Genomic DNA, 18451 nt, shown 5'->3' with positions numbered 1-18451 from the left:
TTAGACAGTGCATAGTGAGCGTTGTAGTTCCAGAGACATTTATAATACTTTATTAGGCAGTGCACACTGGGAGTTATAATTCCACAGACATTCATAATAATTTATTAGACAGTGCATAGTGAGCGTTGTAGTTCCAGAGACCACACCACTGATATTTAAAGGTAGGTTTGCTAAAGATTTATTTGATATGTCTAAAGATTCAGTCACTAATTGAAATATTTTGTTTCCATTATCCTCAATGGGCATTGCATTTTGTTCCATTATTCTATATGGGCATTCCATCTCCCTGTTAAAGTCTATGGGCATTCCATTCAGTATGTCCCATTTATAATACTTTATTAGGCAGTGCACACTGGGATTTGTAGTTCCACAGACGTTTATAAAACTTTATTACACAGTGCATAGACAGCGTTGTAGTTCCACCAACATACTCATTTATTAGGCAGTGCACACTGGGACTCGTAGTTCCACAGACATATAATAATGCTTTATTAGGCAGTGCACACTGGGACTCGTAGTTCCACAGACATATAATAATGCTTTATTAGACAGTGCACACTGGGATTTATAGTTCCACAAACATCAACCTCCTCAGAATAAGCACCCTTCATGCCCCTATGACCTGTAGGGGGCCTGTCACATGATCTCCCGGCGTCGGGCCTATTCTGCGCATGCGCGGACACACCATTTGTTCCCTTTTGCTTGCCGTAGGAGCCGTGCAGTGAGGTTGCTGTGTGGACTGTGACAGTTCGGGCGCCATGGACGTGAACCAGCCCAAGCAGGAACACCTCCTGGCACTCAAAGGTACCGAAGGGTTATGGGGTTTTGTCACTTCCTCTTTTGTTCTAGTAGTGCCATGCCTGTGTCCTCTGTACCCAACAATGGTATGCCTCACAGCCTGGCCCCTGACACCTCAGCCTGTATCTGACTACACACCAATGGGACACCCCCTCCCTCCCTCCCCCCCCCCCCCTGGGGTGCAGCAGAGCCCTGTGCAGGATTGGGGTGGCTGGAGCTCTTCTCCAGAGGTCAGCACAGGGCCAGGCCTGGTGGGAGGGATTGGGGCCTATTAATGTGTGTTGTGGTAATCTATGCCTGTCCACACCATGCTCAGTGACCTGTGTTCTTCTGTACCGGATAAACACAAGTCACTGCAAGGGTTAATAGAAGTTCACACCGCCGCATTGTGTACATGTGCAGGGCATAGCGCTAAAATGCAGCACCATGCACGTTACTGCATGGCACACTACGTAAAATGATGCTAAACCATTTTTTTGCTATAAAATAAAAAATGTTCTATTTACCTGCTCTGTGCCATGATTACAGACAGAGCGTTCCCTTCCCTTACTTCCTTTCTGTCAGTCCCCTGCCAGCACTGTCCACTCCTCATTCCTCCTTAGCAAGCCAGGTTCTATGGGGCATCCATGTGATTTTGCCCCAGTGCAGACTGTGTGCATCCATAGACACACACAGCACTTATAAGCCACGCCCCTCGCTCCCTTTTTACAGGAGTTTGACGGTGGTAGGAGCCTATGGCTTCCGCTGCTCTCAGTGTCTCCTGTGAGACCAGGAAGTGAGGGGAGCCGCGCTATGGCCAGGACAGCGCTGGAGCGGTGAGAGGAGTCAGGTAAGTGTTTAAAGGATAAGTCCACCTTTGAGAACATGTAACCTGTTCCCACTGCTGCAACCTCTCCCTAATCCCCTTTTCTAATTCTGACAGCAGCTGTGGCTCTTCTCCCTGCATGCGCTGTCGCAATTTTGAAAGAACATGGCTGGGTGGGTACACAGAGTTCTGTGAATGAACTACAAGTACCAACAGACTTTGCGGCTGACGGCTTGTTCTTACTGAGCTACCAGGGTGCTGTTGCTGTCTATAGTTTTTTCTGTCATTCAGTAACTGCCTGCCCATATGAGAGGTACGAGCGGACAGCTTACACAGGAAGTCTGCAGGAGTCTGAGATTGCACCAGTGATCTGCTTATCAGGGGTGCAATGCTTTACCAGCTGCTTTACCTTTTTTCTTTAGGCTTCATGTACACTGCTGCTAGTAAACTGATGTTTAGGTGCAGTTGGGGGTTTTTTTTCAGCTGCCCCTGAACTCTCCTCTGTTATCTTATGTGTACATGTACACAGGGTCGTTTATAGGCAGTTGAATTTAGAAACGTTTTTGGAAAGCAGAAAAATGCGTTCAGGACGGATGTTCAGAGACATTTGAAATGCCAAATGCCTGTAGCAGCTTGTAAACGCGGTAACTCGCGTTTAGCCTCGTTTTGTTTACAGGCGTTCTTAATGGAGAATCATTTTTGACTATTTTCAATGTAAGAAACGCTTGTAAACGCGGCACAATGGACGTTTTTAAACGTTGGTAACTATCTGTCAAGTTAAATCGTTCAGGGGAGGTTTTAAAACGTCCCGTGTACATGAAGCCTTAGAGGAAGGGGAGACTAGAACAGTAAAGGGCAGTGGGGTGTTTTTCATTGTCGTTTCATGGGCAATTTTAAGTCTTGACATGTTTAGTATCTATTTACTCGGTTCAACTGCACCTTTTATATTTTACCAAAAAAATCTGTTAATATATTGTGCTTGTGTGCCCTAAAATTGACTTTAGCTGTTTTTTTTACTGACAATTTCCATTTGACAAACTTATCATGCTAATATCGTGACATTTTTGTGCCTGGGGAAATAAAAGGATTCTATTCTAGGAGATGTTACTGACTAGAATGCATTTAGGTAAAAAAAAAAAAAAAAAAAACATTTAGACTTTAGAACCACTTTAAAGGAGAAGTACAGCCAAATCATGTTTGGATGTACTTCTCCTGTGGATTACAGAAGTGCAGTTCGTTCTGCACTCCTGTGACCTGTTTTCAGCTGACATCACAGAGCCGGTCCAGGCTGGGGTAAGATCGCCACAATACGTTCGGGATCTGCCCACCACCCTGGATTGGCACCCGGCTCAGCCTCTCAGTGAGCATGGGGGGCTCTCTGCTCATGGACGAGGGATCAGTGGTGTTTGATCGCTCGATTCTCAGTCTTAGAGCCACCGGGGGACCCATGCCGCATCGGGCATGGGTCAAGGCTTTGAGCCTTTCAGGGAACTGGGAATGATATAAAAGGAAATAAGAAAATGCTCATTACCAGACGAACAATAAAATGCATGCCAATGCATCTAAATACAACGTGCATAAAAATACATGCAATTGCACACGCATTATCAGTGTGTTGTAGTGCATTTTCTATGTGCAGTATGGTGTAAAAGAACCCTATTGTGGTGTGTATATATACATTATTTTGCATTTTTCATGGGCTGCCAGTGTACCATCATGACACAGAATTTATTCACATTATATTCACTGAGCTGTGTTGATCTACATCAGTAGTGTTTACCTTCATGATATTGGGGGGCCTTAAATGTGACCTCCCCTAATATTATCAAAAGGCCAGAAATGTTCAGAAACTGCAGGATCCCAGAGATGGTTAGAGACTGTGGGCATGTTGCAAGAGATGTGTAAAAAGGTGAAATACCGCGCTATATCAAAAAGCAATAACATGGAAAGCTGCTGCTAGAAGTGGAATGCACACAAATGGTAAGTAGTAAGAGAAATGTAGCAGCAATAAGGAATGAGTGATAAATGAATATCACTAGTGCTGAATGATGAAAAAGTATTAGGGAAGTGTACTGACACAAAAAATTAATTAATTAGTAAATATACCAATAATGAAAACTAGTGATAAAATCAATGAATCAAACCAAGTGCTAAAAATTTAAAAATTAAATACATAAATTGATTATATATAAAGGATATATACATAAAAATTAAATAAACAATCTTAAAAACGAATCATCATGAAAGTGAATCATGTAAATAGAGTCCTCCCTTCGTGATATCAATTCAAATTTAAAAATCAGGTGTTCAGAAAAGGATAAAAAGTTCACAAAAAATTAATAAAACTGTAATTTCGTGACAAATCCACCACCGCATCAAAAAAGTGACCACCATAAGAAATGCAATCTTACCAAATAGCAAGCAAATGGAGACATCGTGGAGACAATGGCTCTAGTTCACACCATGCAGTCTGTTTTCGGTGCAGAAACTGACTGACATGGTGTGAACTCGAGCCATTGGAATACATGGAAAACACTGTGCATGCATTATTAGTGCAGAAAAAAAGCACACGGAACTGCATCTGGTGTGAACTGGCCCTTATTGTGATTTTGTACCAGAATGTGTCTCTCCAGCTGCAGATAGTTGGGATCCCTTCTGTTACATCCTCTGCTGGGTTTCTTCTTTTGGCAGTGCTATTGCCAATATTTCTTAGATCTGTGTTTTTATACAATTTCTAGTTAATCTCCATGTGGGGGATTTTCCAAGCAGACAGACGTCTCCCCAAGAATATATGTGGTGAAGCCTGTGTCTGTCCTTTAACCTGTCCTCTCCTTTCCCAGCTGTAGAGTAATCCCTTTTTTTTTTTTTTTTTTTTTTTTCCACATGTTTGTAATCTGCAGTGTACAGTACATGGAAAGCTACAAAATGTATCTGCAAGTCTGTTTCTCAATAAACAAAACAATATAGAAAAGTGCAACTGTATTACCTACACAAATATACCATGAAATGGATGGGTGTGGTTCGTGTCAAGGGTGGCTTACAGTAATTTTCTTATTGGGTATATCGCGCCACTTCATGGGTTGGAAGTGAACCCAGCAAAGGGTCTTCTACATCTTAAGGTTCAGCTGTTCAGGAAAGCATGGTATCCTATGGGGAAGGGGGCAATGGAAGGGATGGTAATGTTTGGAAAGCTGGTAGGGGGATGGTACATCCAGCTAGGAGGGGGTAAGTAATAGAGAAGTAAGAGTAAAAGAGAAGAAGTGGAAGATGACCCCAGGGAGAGGGGGGCTATGAAAAGAAGCGCGAGAATTAGGGGGGGGGGTTTTAAGGTGGGTGCTCCTTGGCCTTTAAGCATTTTTATTTGTATTCTTTATTCAAACTTTCGAAGTAGCTCTTACACCATAGATTACGTGTGCTACCACCTACCTTTTTTATTCCTTAGAAATTTGAGCTTGTTAAGAATCTTTTTTGTTAATAATAATATTTATGCACATGAATTGTAGTTACACAAAACTTGATAAAAGAAACGTGGCTTAAGGTTCACACTATTGTGGGTGCAGGAATGCGTGTGAATTGCATGTGTTCCCGCACTCATAACACGTATTTAGCAGATACGCTGGGTGCCGATAATTCTAAATGGCATAAAATGCGGTGCATGAAATGCGGTGAATGAAACCGCATGGTTCCAAAGCTCTCAAGTTTTCATAGAAAGGTCAGGGCATTTTTCCTTGTGGGAAACGCAGGTACAGCAGCCCGTTTAAGTGAATGGGCTGCTGTGCCTGTGCACCGCCCACACAGATGTGAACCTGGACTAATTGTGTGTTGAGTTCTGGCAGTAAGTTCTTGATCGTAGTAATATGCAACTAAGATTTTCATCATCCCAACAGTTATGTACAATACTTCTACTTTAGGTCGACATAACATGGGATGATGTGGAATTCAGAATGTTGGAGATTCAAATCGATCCTTCTACGTTTCTATGAGATGCTCACTGAAAATTATGTGAAGTTAATTTTCTGGAAATTACTGCAACCTGCGGCATGAAGATCAGATATGTTGCTTCAACGGATTTAATGGCTGGGGAGAGTAATATTGAAGCTGTATTTTGTTTCCAAAGAATCTGCTACAAAATGACATATAATGTGGATCGGACTAAGCCAGCTCATGACCTGAGTACAGTAGTACCTGTGCTCTCAGACAACCTGCATAATTAGCATTTACTGGCCGGTGGAAGAGTCTTGGGATGCTGAAGTTTTTGCTGTCTAGGAAATGGAAGTTGTATTACACTATCGTCCATCAGAAACTACACCAGAGAAATTACATAAATTATGTGCTGGCTCATTGGAAGAATTTCCTGCCCGACACCTGCCAACGTTTGCGCCATGGTTTCCACAGTACAGAACCAGCTTTATTCTAAAGCCTCAAAGATGCCCTCCTGTGCCAAGTGATTTCTGTTCAAAGATAGATCATAGTCCTTTTGACTCATTCCATGTGGAGACCTTTTTGTACTGTGATCCAACACCTGGTCTGTTAGAGTTCAAAACCGATGTTTATGCACAAAATAACCAGCAAATTGTTTCATCTGAAGAAATCACCTGCTGTCCTCAGGCTGTGGATGACCATGTTTCTGGTGGGAATGCACAGTTCAGGACTTGGAGTATATGTACTCAGAGAGCCAGGAGTGGAGACACCATTATTCAGCCATCTGAACAACTAAAAGCCATCTTGGATAAACTTAATCTGAATATCTTCCACAGAGGAAGATGGACAATTTTACCATCAGTCTGTGGAACTAGAACCCTGGAAGAGGTTTGGAGAAAACTGAGCCGATTGCTTAGAGATAGAGTTCTTCCAAGCTGTAATGCCACAATTCAAAGAGATATAAACCAGATATGGATATTCTGTGACTTGCGTTATTGTGAGCATATTGGCACCTTGGTTAGGTCAGAACTGAAGCTCTCTGGTAAAATAGATTTTTCTGTACGGAAACATGGAACAATTTTTAGTTTGTAATGCCCAAAATGATGAAGTTTATTTAAAAAAACAAGTAGAAACTGTTAACTTTTTGCAAAGGTATTAGCCATTTGTCTAAGCCAATAGGCTGGGTGATTAATGCTGAAAAAAAAAAAGCATCAGCTGGTCTGAGCTCTGATCTTTCTCTGTAGCACAGAGATTTGACCAAGGGCCTAGGCTTTCACACACAACCTACTATGCATGGAGCCTGTAGAAGAGATGCACTTCAGTCCTATTATGTTCTATTTATCCTTCACAGAAACCTGTTACCATCACCTCCTAAGTCTACTTTATCCTCTTGAGAGAATTGACAACATTGGGATAAATTCACTATCACACATTAAAGGACAACTGTACCTTTTGTATCTTTTTTTTTTTTTTTTTTTTTTTGTATTCTTTTTTATAAAATGGACATAGGTTAGAACCCCCTGTTAGGTTTTGCTGATCTCAAGGGCTTGATTAGAGAGAATTCCGTTCACTTTCTGTTCTAATGACTATCTTTTACTAGACAGAAGTACAGGGAAACGGACAATAAAAAGCTGACAGATATCCTAGCTAGGGCTGCAACTAACGATTATTTTCATAATCGATTAGTTGGCTGATTATTGTGTCGATTAATCGGTTAATAACCTTAAAAAAAAGTGTGGTGTATAATTTAGTTAATATGTAAAGTTAAAAAAAAAGGCAATTTATTCTCAAATATCACTATGCAAGTGGTAAATATAAATAACCAACTATATGGTTAGGGAGCAAAATATCGAATACACTTTGAGCATAACAGACAGAAGAGATATACTGTATAAACTATTAGAAGAGATATACTGTATATACTATTAGAGGAGAGATGTACTGTATATACTATTAGAGGGTGAATCTGGTAAATATCCGACTCGGAGATCAAATTTTTTAATTAAAAAACAAACAATGTCTCCTTAAAAAAAAATGTAATTTTAAGAACGCTCATTCAATTTTCTAATCGTTAGTGGGGTCAAATCAACGTTCGTTTTCAACCACAGTGACGGGAAAATTTAGAAATAGAAAACTTCTTGGTCAAAGGAATTTTCAGACAGTGTATGTGGTTTTCGTTCAGAAATGACATTTTAAAAACAAGTGAAAATTTCAAACAACATTTTTTCATTCAGTGAATGTACAAAGATTTTTCGTCTGAATATTCTTGTCTGAAAATTGATCTGTGTGGCCAGCATAAGGCTCGGTACACACCTATGCAGTTTGCTTTTACGTTTAGTAACATAATGGGGTTAAAAAAACGAAAATTAGCCCTTTGTAGTACAAAAAAAAGCAGATAATCACTACTGTAAGGGGTTCATTTTTTATTTTTTTTACTGTAGAACTGTGAAAGTAATATTTACAGTAGCGATTATTTGCTCTTTTTGTACTATAAAGGGCTCATTTTAGTTTTTTTAACCCCATTATGTTACTGGCCGATTAATCGATTATGAAAATAGTAATCGATTAATTTCATAATCGATTAGTTGTCGATTAATCGATTAGTTGTTTCAGCCCTAATTCTAGCATTTCCCTACTTAAAGGAAAAGTGTGGGACCGATGCTGCAGCATCGGTCTCCTGCTGGCTGAAAGCCCAAGATCATTGCTCATGTGATTGCTCAGTTCTCAGTCAGGTCTGAGCAAAGGGTGGTGACTGTTGATCACCATTCTCTGCACTGCCCCTCCACTGGGGAGGGAGTGGGAGTGATCAGGATCTCAGCCACGCACTAGAAGCCTGAACCAGCTGCCAATCGGGCATCCAAGTGGACCCTAACATCGTCAGGATCCTTCCAGAGCCTGGAGTGACTCTGGAACATCAGCTAACAGTGAGCTGTGGCCTGGAGTTGGCTGATTCTGGACCACAGGAGAGCGCAAGGAAGTGCACTCCTGTGACCCAGAAGGAGAAATATGGCCAAAAAAGCTTTGGCCATCCATACTTCTTTTAAAGCATTTTTACTACTGTGGTTAGATATCCTTCCTTTCCTGTGGACAGCCTTTTTACCAGACAGAGAAGGAATCTAACCAATGGAGCATTTCGATGACCAGAGATCTAAACTTCTTCCCCACTCTGTCCAAAACTAAAAAAATGTTTTGGCTATAGGTGCCCTTTATGGCATGTCTCTACCTCCTTGATAAATTCCATTTGCAGTTTGCTGCAAAGCCTTGCTTCAAACCCCATTCCAACCATATCCTTTTCATTTAGTGCATTACCAGATTCATTCCTAGGTGAAAAGCTGTACTATGCAGGAGCTTGCTGGGAGAATGGTAATGAATAAGGCAGGGGGCACTTCTGAAGCATGGCTGTGCGGCTCATGAGGGGCTGCACAGGGAAGATTGCTGGATCGAGGACAAACAGAAGTATTTTCATCAATAAGAGTGTGGGGGGGCTTTAAACCCACCAATTATACTATTTCCCAAAAAAATATTTGAGGTACGGCCAGACAGATATACAGACAGTCTGCAGGACTATGGCATTACACACCCACAATCTGCTGATCATGGATGCAATGTTTTACAGGTCCATTACCAAAAAAAAAAAAAAAAAATTACGTGGGAAAAAAAAAAGTGTTTTTTTTTTTTTGTTTTTTTTTTGTAAAGGTGAACTTATCCTTTAAAGTGTGACAGCTGTGTAGTGCAAGTGCCCACCTGATAATAAAACCTGGAAGCTGATTGGTTTCTTTTCAGAGCTGCACCATATTTTGCACACTCACGTTTTTTAGTAAATTAACTCCATAATATAAATTGATGTATTTCTAAAAAAGAAATATTTCATACCTCATTTTTACATGGTTTTTGATCTTAATTTTTTTTTTTTTTTTTTTTATTTTAAACCTAACATATTGGCTAAATAGGCAGAATGTGGTAAACCACATTCTGTTTTTTTTGTTTTTTTTTTTTTTTTTGAAAGCTCTGGAATTGTTTTTATTGATATTCACTGGAATGGAGCTTGGAAGAAATTTTGAGGCAATAAATAGTTTCACACTGACTTTTATTTTTTTATTATTTTATTAGAAATGTTTTTAATAAGTGTGTGAGTAGTTTAATACCTTTTTGTTGTAAAAATATATATGAATTTATCTTAAAATTTTAAAATAGGATGTAAATATTGAACCTCTGCACTTCTCCTATTTGTAGCCATTAGAATGGATTCATTTTTTGTTATGTTGCATTTTTAGTAAGTAAAAGAGCACCAATTGCTATTGGAATACATGCAGCTAATATGCACTTAGTAGTCATTTGGTGGGATCTGAAGGGGGAGACACCAAGTATTGGTGGAGGCTGTGTGGGGGTGTGAAGACTGCATTTAACTGACCAGTATTTTTAATTGTGTTTTTGTAATACCATATATATATATATATATATATATATATATATATATATATATATATATATATATATATATATATATATATATATATATATATATATATATATATATATATATATTTTTTTTTTTTTTTTTATTAAAAAGGATGACTCTCATTGTTTGACTTTGTACAGTTTATATTGTAAAGTTACATTACTGCATATGCAGTGTTAACTTCATTTTTTTTTTTTTTAAATAAAGACAATTAAATTTCAAATCTCTGTGTATGGAATCCTAAACACAAACTGTTTTTAAAGGAACAGAGGCTGTTTACTTTGCAAAGTGAAAGTTAACCACTTCAGCCCTGGAAGGATTTGCCCCCTTCATGACCAGGCCATTTTTTGCGATACGGCACTTCGTCGCTTTAACTGACAATTGCGTGGTCGTGCGACGCTTTAACCAAACAGAATTGACAATTGAAAATTTTTTCCCACAAATAGAGCTTTCTTTTGGTGGTATTTGATCACGGTTTTTATTTTTTGCGCTATAAACAAAAAAAAGTGACAATTTTTTTTTACTTTTCCTATAATATCCCCAAAATTAAAAAAAAAAAGAAAAATTTATCAGTTTAGGCCGGTATATATTCTTCTACATGTTTTTGATAAACAAAATCGCAATAAGTGTATATTGATTGGTTTGGGCAAAAGTTATAGTGTCTGCAAAATAGGGGATAGATTTATGGCTTTTTTTAATTTTTTCGGGACTGCAACATTGCGGAAGGCAGATCGGACACTTTGGATACTTTTGTGGGACCATTGACATTTATACAGCAATCAGTGCTATAAATGCACTGATTACTGTTTAAATGTCACTGGCACGGAAGGGGTTAACACTGGGGGGCGATCAAGGGGTTAAATGTGTTCCCTGCTAGGTGTTTCTAAATGGGGGGGGGGGGGGATGGGACTTACTGGAGGAGGAGACAGATTGCTGTTCCTAAACTTCAGGAGCAGATCTGTCTCTCCTCCCCTGACTGAACCAGGATTTGTGTGTTTACACATACAGATCCGCTCTGGCTCTCGTGCCTGCGATCGCGGGTGCCTGGCGGGCATCTCGACCACCGGCCACGTGCATCGGGTCCCCAAGCGTGCAGCGTGCGTGCGCCTGCTAAGACTCTTACCACTTTAGTATAAAAGAAGAGATCCTGCGCTATGGAGTGTATAATGTAGTAGTAAGCTGCGACTAAAAGTGTTATACAACACTAAACAGAAATAAAGAGGAAAGAGTCGCGCTAAATAATAAGAATAATGGAGCAAATTGATATATGCTCCCAATGATAGATCCCAAAAAGACCACACTGAGTGCATATAAAATTGAACAGACCCAAAGAAAAAATGCAAAAAAGTGCATCCAACTATATACTAAACAAACTAAATAGTGCACAAACAGATGAATGTAAATACATATGTGACAAAAATGAAAAATAAAAAAAAGGAGAAAGTGTTTGGGAATTATCCAGTGACTAGATAAAAATATAATAAAAATCAATCCATATTGAAGAGATAAGTGGAAAAAACAAAACATAAAAATGAGTCCATAAAAAATTATGATAATCAAAAAGTGATGTGCTGTAAAGTTCCACACTAGAGTGACAAGTGAAAAAGTTTCCTCCACCACAGAAAGGATTGCCGCTTACCAGAAATCGGTGGTCCCTTGTTACAGGGGACCACACTGGGCGAGTGGCTGTAACCCCAGCCCGGGATCTCACTGGCATATACTGGACTCCTCAGCATCAGTGGGAACGGTCAGCAGATGGATCGGTAAAGTGGGTAGTGTGTTCACCATAAAAACAGAAAGCCTCACATAGCATAAATAAGTCCAAAAAATATAATAAAAAATGCCAAATGCAAACGACTAAAAAATGACAAGTGACACTATAACGCACAGCTAAGCTGTACATCAAAGTCACTTGGACAGGGCTATCTAAATACCCTCAAATAGAAACAGCCCTTATGCCAAATGGTATGAACCATAAGTAAAAGCTCATACATGGACCTAAAAATAACCAAATAAACAGGCAGGGATAAAAGCCATACTTTATTTCTTACCACTTTAGCCCCGGAAGGTTTTACCCCCTTCCTGACCAGAGCATTTTTTACAATTTGGTACTGCGCTGCTTTAACTAGTAGTTGCGCGGTCATGCAATGCTGTACCCAAACAAAATTTGTGTCCTATTTTCCTACAAATAGAGCTTTCTTTTGGTGGTATTTGATCATCTCTGCAGTTTTTTATTTTTTGCGATATAAACGAAAAAAGACCGAAAATTTTGAAAAAAAAAAATTCTACTTTTTGTTATAAAAAAAAAAAAAAAATACAATAAATTTAATTTTTAGTCCATACATTTAGGCCAAAATGTATTCAGCCACATGTCTCGGTTAAAAAAAAAAATTCAATAAGCGTATATTGGGTTGTGCAAAAGTTATAGCGTCTACAAACTAGGGTCAATTTCTGGAATTTACGCACCTTTTAGTTTGACTGCCCATCTCATTTCTTGAGGTGCTAAAATGGCAGGGCAGTACAACCCCCCCAAATGACTGTATTTTTATAAAGTAGACACCCCAAGGAATTTGCTGAGAGGCATGTTGAGCACATTGAATATTTTATTTTTTTGTCATAAGTGATTGAAAAATTACGAAAATAAATACATTTACACAAAGTTGTCACTGAAATGATATATTGCTCAAACAATGTGCCATGGTTATATGTGAAATGACACCCCAAAATACATTCTGCTGCTTTTCCTGAGTGCGGGAATACCACATGTGTGGGACTTTTTGGCAGTCTAGCCGCGTACAGGACCCGAAAACCAATCACCGCCTTCAGAATTTCTAAGGGTGTAAATTTTTTATTTCAATCTTCACTACCTATCAGTTTCAGAGGCCATGAAATGGGAAGATAGCACTGGTATTTTATGCACAACAGTAGAAGCTTATGTCACACATCACCCACTCTTCTAACCACAAAGCCCTTTCTGACACTTTTTGTTTACATGGAAAAAATACTTTTCTTTTGCTAGAAAATTACGTTGAACCCCCAAACATTATATATTTTTTTAAAGCAAAGCCCCTACAGATTAAAATGGTGTTGCAATTTTTTTTCACACAGTATTTGCACAGCGATTTTTCAAACGCACATTTTTTTGGGGGAAAAAAAAACACTTTTTTGAATTTTAATGCACTAAAACACACTATTGCCCAAATGTTTGGTGAAATATAAAAGATGATCTTATGCCAAGTACATGGATACCAAACACGACATGCTTTAAAATTGCACACAACCATGCAGCAGCGACAAACTACATACATTTTTAAAAGCCTTTACAGGTTACCACATTAGATTTACAGAGGAGGTCTACTGCTAAAATGACTGCCCTCAATCTGACGTTGGCGATGATACCTCACATGCATGGTGCAAATGCTGTTTATATATGACACGGGACCGATGCTTGTGTTCGCCATTGCGTGCAGGCACAGGGGGCAGGGATGCTTTTTTTTAATTTTTTTTTTTTTTTTTTTTTTTTTTTTTTTTTATAATTAGGGTCTATTTGACCCTAGATCTCTCCTCTGCCCTCAAGATCGGTGTGATAAGATGCTTTGCCAATTTCCCAATGGCGCTGTTTTATATTCGGCGAAACCGAAGTCATGAAATGCTCGTTGATTCCGTTTTTTTAGGCCGTAGAGTTGATTGGAGCCGTTCTGGTCTTCGATCAACTCTATGGTCAGCTGGCGGAACCACCGGCTGCATTCTTAGGTGGGACAGGAGAGCCCGAGAAAACCATGGAGGGGGGGGGCATTCCCTCCCACTGCTTGTAAAAGCAGTCTAGCGGCTAATTGGCCACTAGGATTGCTTTTACATGAAAGCTGACCGCTGGCTGAAAAGAACAATACCAAGATGATACCTAAACCTGCAGGCATCATTCTGGTATAACCACTCAAAGTCCAGCAAAATACCAATACGTTGCTGGTCCTTGTTGGGCATATATTCTTTTTTTTTTTTTTTTTTCCATGCAGCCTGTGGGCTGAACTAAAAGAGATTGATCGTGGGTACGCCCACCATTAGAATTCTGCCCTGCATCCACCCACTTCTAATGATGGGCATACACCCTTTTTTTTTTTTTTTTTTTTTTTTTTTTTAACTGTAGTGGTGAAATCGCCTCCTACATTACTGGAGTTGCTGATTTATGTATCGTGAGAAATACAGTAAAACAGAGCAGAACAATCGAGAGAGAATAGAGAAAGAATAACACAACAATTTTTGGCTTTTTTGTTTTAATAATTTTTTTGGTCTTTTTTTCAACTTTTTTTTTTTTTTTTTAAACTAACGGTTCCAGGTTTGGGTCTCTAAAAATGTGATGGCATCTTTGGGCACCCTGTGAAAGTGTGTCTTAGTCTGTGCAGTACTGTACCCTACGCTAATACTCCACTAGTGTGTGATAGCGTTCGAAACATTCACTGGTGCATAGACCAGGTTGGTGTCACGCCTAAATCTGCACTTGCTACAGACACTATCTTTTTTTGGGGTGATTGATTGGTAGGGGTACCAGAGAGGACATACGGAAAATGCAGACTCGCTGCATTTACATTGGGAAGTTGGGCCACAGCACCGTCTGAAAACAAAAGGGCTGTGATGATCTCTTCCTGGAATTTAAGGAAGGATCCAGTTCATCCTGACTCTTTGTATAGCACATAAGCATTCAGCAGAGCCAATTGGAATGAATATACAGACTCTCGCCCCCAGCCTAAGACGGGAATCTACAAGCCGCTGTGGTAAGCCCCGGCGATAAGATCACACGGTGCCACATGTGCCAACTCCGTGATCAAACGAGTGACTAAAAAGTTGCATGCTTGTGTAATAATTGTCCACATACAAGTGGTACCCCTTTCCGAATAAGGGTGACACCCAAGTCCCACACAATCTTACAAGCGCTCCCTATGTAGTCTGGGCAGTCCTCTGGCTCTACAGAACTATCTCTCTTCCTTCGTAAACCATAAAACTACATGTATAGCCTGTTGCCCTGTCACAGAGCTTATACATCTTGACCCCATATCTGGCACGTTTGCTGGGAAGATACTGTTTGAATGACAAGCGTAACAAGAAAACGTAATCAGGGACTCATGAACGCAGACAACTTGATCAGGAGTAAACAAAACTGCAAACTTTTGATTGAAGTGGTTTACGAGGGGCCAAATTTTGTAGAGCCGATCGTATTTAGGGTTACCCCGAGGACGACAGAATTCATTGTCATTAAAATGCATGAACCGCATGATCTGCTCGTATCGTGTCCTGGTCATGCAAGCAGAGAACACAGGCATATGGTGAATTGGGTCAGTGGACCAATATGACCGCAACTCACTTTTCTCGTTATGCCCATGAGGAGGGATAGGCCCAGGAAGGTCTTAAATTCGGAGACCGTGATAGGTCTCCAATCTCTGGCAAGGATCAACTGGGGATAAGTGGCGATGAATTGACCAGCATAAAAATTGCTTTGGTCCACAATCGATCTATAGAGCTTTTCCGTGAAAAACAGCGAATAAAAATCAAGTGACGTAAAATCAACTGTTTCCACCTGAATTCCAGTATGGCCCGTGAATGGGGGAAGTACGGGTGCTGCAGAAGTGGTGGGCTCCCAATTCGGATTGGCAAATGCAGCAGGAAGGGCACTATGGGCTCGAGGGGCCGGTCTGTCTTTTTGGTGGCTGCAGGACACTAGCTGTGCTAACCACCTCACCAGCTTGAACTGCACTTATGGGACTCGCCACGTCACCACGTGATACTGCAGTGCTGGTTTGACTACGACCAGCATGTACTAGGCCACTGGTGCTTGCCAGTTCACTAGAAGGATGAGCGGCACTAGTGCTGGCTCTCTGCTCCATACGAGAGCCCTCTGGTTCTTGCACCTTAACAACAGCAGAAGAGCGGGGTCTGGTATGCCTGACCTTGGCAGGGACCACAACTCCGTCGTCAGAGCTATCTGTCAGGGTGCCGATGCTGTCTACTGGATCATATTCCGAGCCTGAATCTGACGAATGGGTCACTCTCATCTGTCATGCTCAGAAACGTGTAGGCCTCTTCACTAATGTACCTTTGATTGGACATTTTGGCCTCTAAATTTAATGGTACACTAGTGCGACTCACAGGAAAAAAAGAGCACCTGACTGTCAGCGACTGCTTCAAATGCTACCAAAAAAACTGTTAGCGTTCGCAGGTATCAGGCCTGACTCTGCGAACGCTGCAGTTATGTGTTTAGTGTTTTGTAAGTGACAGTGATTGATGTCCCTTGGGTGGGGGCCTGGGTGGAGGGGCTAAATGCATGTGCTAGCAGGTTTCTGGGCTGATCCCGCTAACACTGCGTTTTTGGGAACCCTAAACTACTGGGGACACTAGTATAGATCTGATCAGATATTGATCCGTTCAGACACTATACTACTAAGGGAGGTGTATGGTGCGAGCACAGAAACACATAGACGCTAAAACCTAACTGATATCACCCGCTGGGTGATCAGGGGGTTATACCTTTATTTACATCCTTTCACATGTGACAATTTATATGAGATTTAATTCCCCTTTTAAGGTCTTTGCCCATCACAGGTGGGCTAAACTTGCTAGTCTAAATTAAATGTAAGTAAAGATGGTCAGTTTGGACTAAGGCCTGGTTCACACCTGTGCATTTTTTAGTGCGCTTTTAGTTTTGCAGAAACACACTACAGTTCATATAACGTAGTTTCCTATGGATGTAGTTCACATCTGTCCATTTTATGGAAAGGGCCAGGGACTTTTTTCTGGTTTCATAGACTTTAATGGATCAAAAACGTGTATTGAAAGACGCAATGTGCAAACTGCAACCTGCATAGGTGTAAACCAGGCTTTAAAGTATTATGCAGGGTTTAAACCACTGCAGGGAACATTTATTACAACATTATGCAACGCTCTTGACTTCCAAAGATGCTGTCCATGGCCTGATTACATGCTTTTCTGCATTTGGGTTTGTGTTTGATGGTAAAGTTCTCACCCACATTATAATGCAAGGGTCTTTAAATGTGGCCCTTTGCTTGCCTTTAGCCAGCCCTATTCCTTCCACTGATACAAAAGATGGGGCACTATTCCTCCCATTGACACCAGTTAGGGGGCACTATTCCTACCACTGACACCAATGATGTCATTTTTTTTTTTACTCCCACTGACCGCCAAGCCTGTGGCATTGTTTACAGTTTGGTCCCACTAAAGTTTGAAGGGCGGGGGCGTGGTCTGGGCATGGCCGTGTAGAGACGTGCTACCGCAGAGCTCCCGGCCGTCTCTCGCCCTTCCTGGCATCTATAGACCGCCTAAACACAGAATGCTATCTGCTAAGAAGCGGGCTAACAGGAGGAACAAGAAGAAAGCCAGCCCGGCCATTAATACCCCTGTTGCCGGTGATTTTCAGAGACTATTTGGAAGATCGCAGTCCGGCTCCCCGGATCTCAAGATGGCGGGTCCTCGTGACTCTCTCTTTCACAGACCCCAGAGCTCATGGTGGATCCGGAATCGTCGGAGGGTTCCCGAAGCCCAATAATTTACTCTAGCTCCCCTGGACTGTTTGCTGGGACTCCGGGAACCGCTGCACCCCCGCCAGTTACTTACAGGGCAGATGCGGAGCTGAAAGCTATTTTACAGGCCCTACCGACGCGGGCAGATATAGAGGCGTTGGTGGGGAAGGTGGAGGCCGCACACAGAAAAGAGATCCGGGCGATCAAGCAAGACGTACAAGTTCTATCTTCACGCCTCACGACGGGTGAATCATCTTTGGCGTCCCTTGAACAGAGAGTTACATCGATAGAATCCCGACAACGAGACCAAGCCAGTGCAGCTGTGGACACCCAACTACGCCTGGAGGAAATGGAGGACCGGAGCCGTAGGAACAACCTGCGGCTCCGGGGCCTTCCAGAAGCAACAGGCCCATCGGACCTACTAGCCACGGTCACGGACATTTTCAAGCGGGTGGCGGGCGATCATCTCCCTGAGCGTGTGGAGGTTGATCGGGTCCACAGAGCTTTGGGCCCCCGCCCATCTGACCTTACCAGACCGCGGGATGTAATCTGTCGGCTACATCATTATATCCACAAGGAAACCATAGCCCGTGGGGCCTGGGAGTCGGGAGATGTGGAATTCGATGGAGCAACTGTTAAGATCCTGCCCGATATCTCCAGGCCGACACTGCACCGTCGCTCCCTTTTGAAACCCCTGTTAGACCTAGCCAGACGCTGCAACGCCACTTATCGATGGGGCTTCCCGCTGTCGGTCACCTTCCTCAAGGAACAGAAATCCTTCCTCCTGCGGTCCCCGGAATCCCTACCAGCTCTCTTCGATTTCCTTGGTTCGGACCCGATCACCATCCCCAATTGGCTGGACTATCTTCCTCGTGCTCCGGGACGTCTAAGCGCATCGAGGGGACAGGTTCCACAGCCTCAGAGGCCGCAGAGAAATGGTCG

At 41.5% G+C, this 18451-nt stretch overlaps 2 protein-coding genes across 2 annotated transcripts in view; both read left to right on the top strand.

Moving 5' to 3' along the window:
- Positions 1 to 666: 666 nt before the first annotated feature.
- TRAPPC13 (trafficking protein particle complex subunit 13) overlaps positions 667 to 18451 on the top strand; it is a gene marked incomplete in the record, with an annotated part of 57545 nt that continues 39760 nt past the window's right edge. The window contains 1 exon segment of the mRNA XM_073623546.1: positions 667 to 804. Coding sequence (XP_073479647.1) covers positions 759 to 804 — 46 coding nt within the window.
- SHLD3 (shieldin complex subunit 3) lies at positions 5157 to 9933 on the top strand. Its single transcript, XM_073623549.1, has one exon. The coding sequence runs from the start codon at positions 5873 to 5875 to the stop codon at positions 6614 to 6616; it is 744 nt and encodes a 247-aa protein (XP_073479650.1). The 5' UTR covers positions 5157 to 5872; the 3' UTR covers positions 6617 to 9933.

This window comes from Aquarana catesbeiana, linkage group LG01 (assembly GCF_042186555.1).
Source record: "Aquarana catesbeiana isolate 2022-GZ linkage group LG01, ASM4218655v1, whole genome shotgun sequence".
Lineage (NCBI taxonomy): Eukaryota > Metazoa > Chordata > Amphibia > Anura > Ranidae > Aquarana > Aquarana catesbeiana.
Note: the sequence above shows the minus strand (reverse complement) of the source record. Positions and strands in the feature narration are given on the sequence as shown.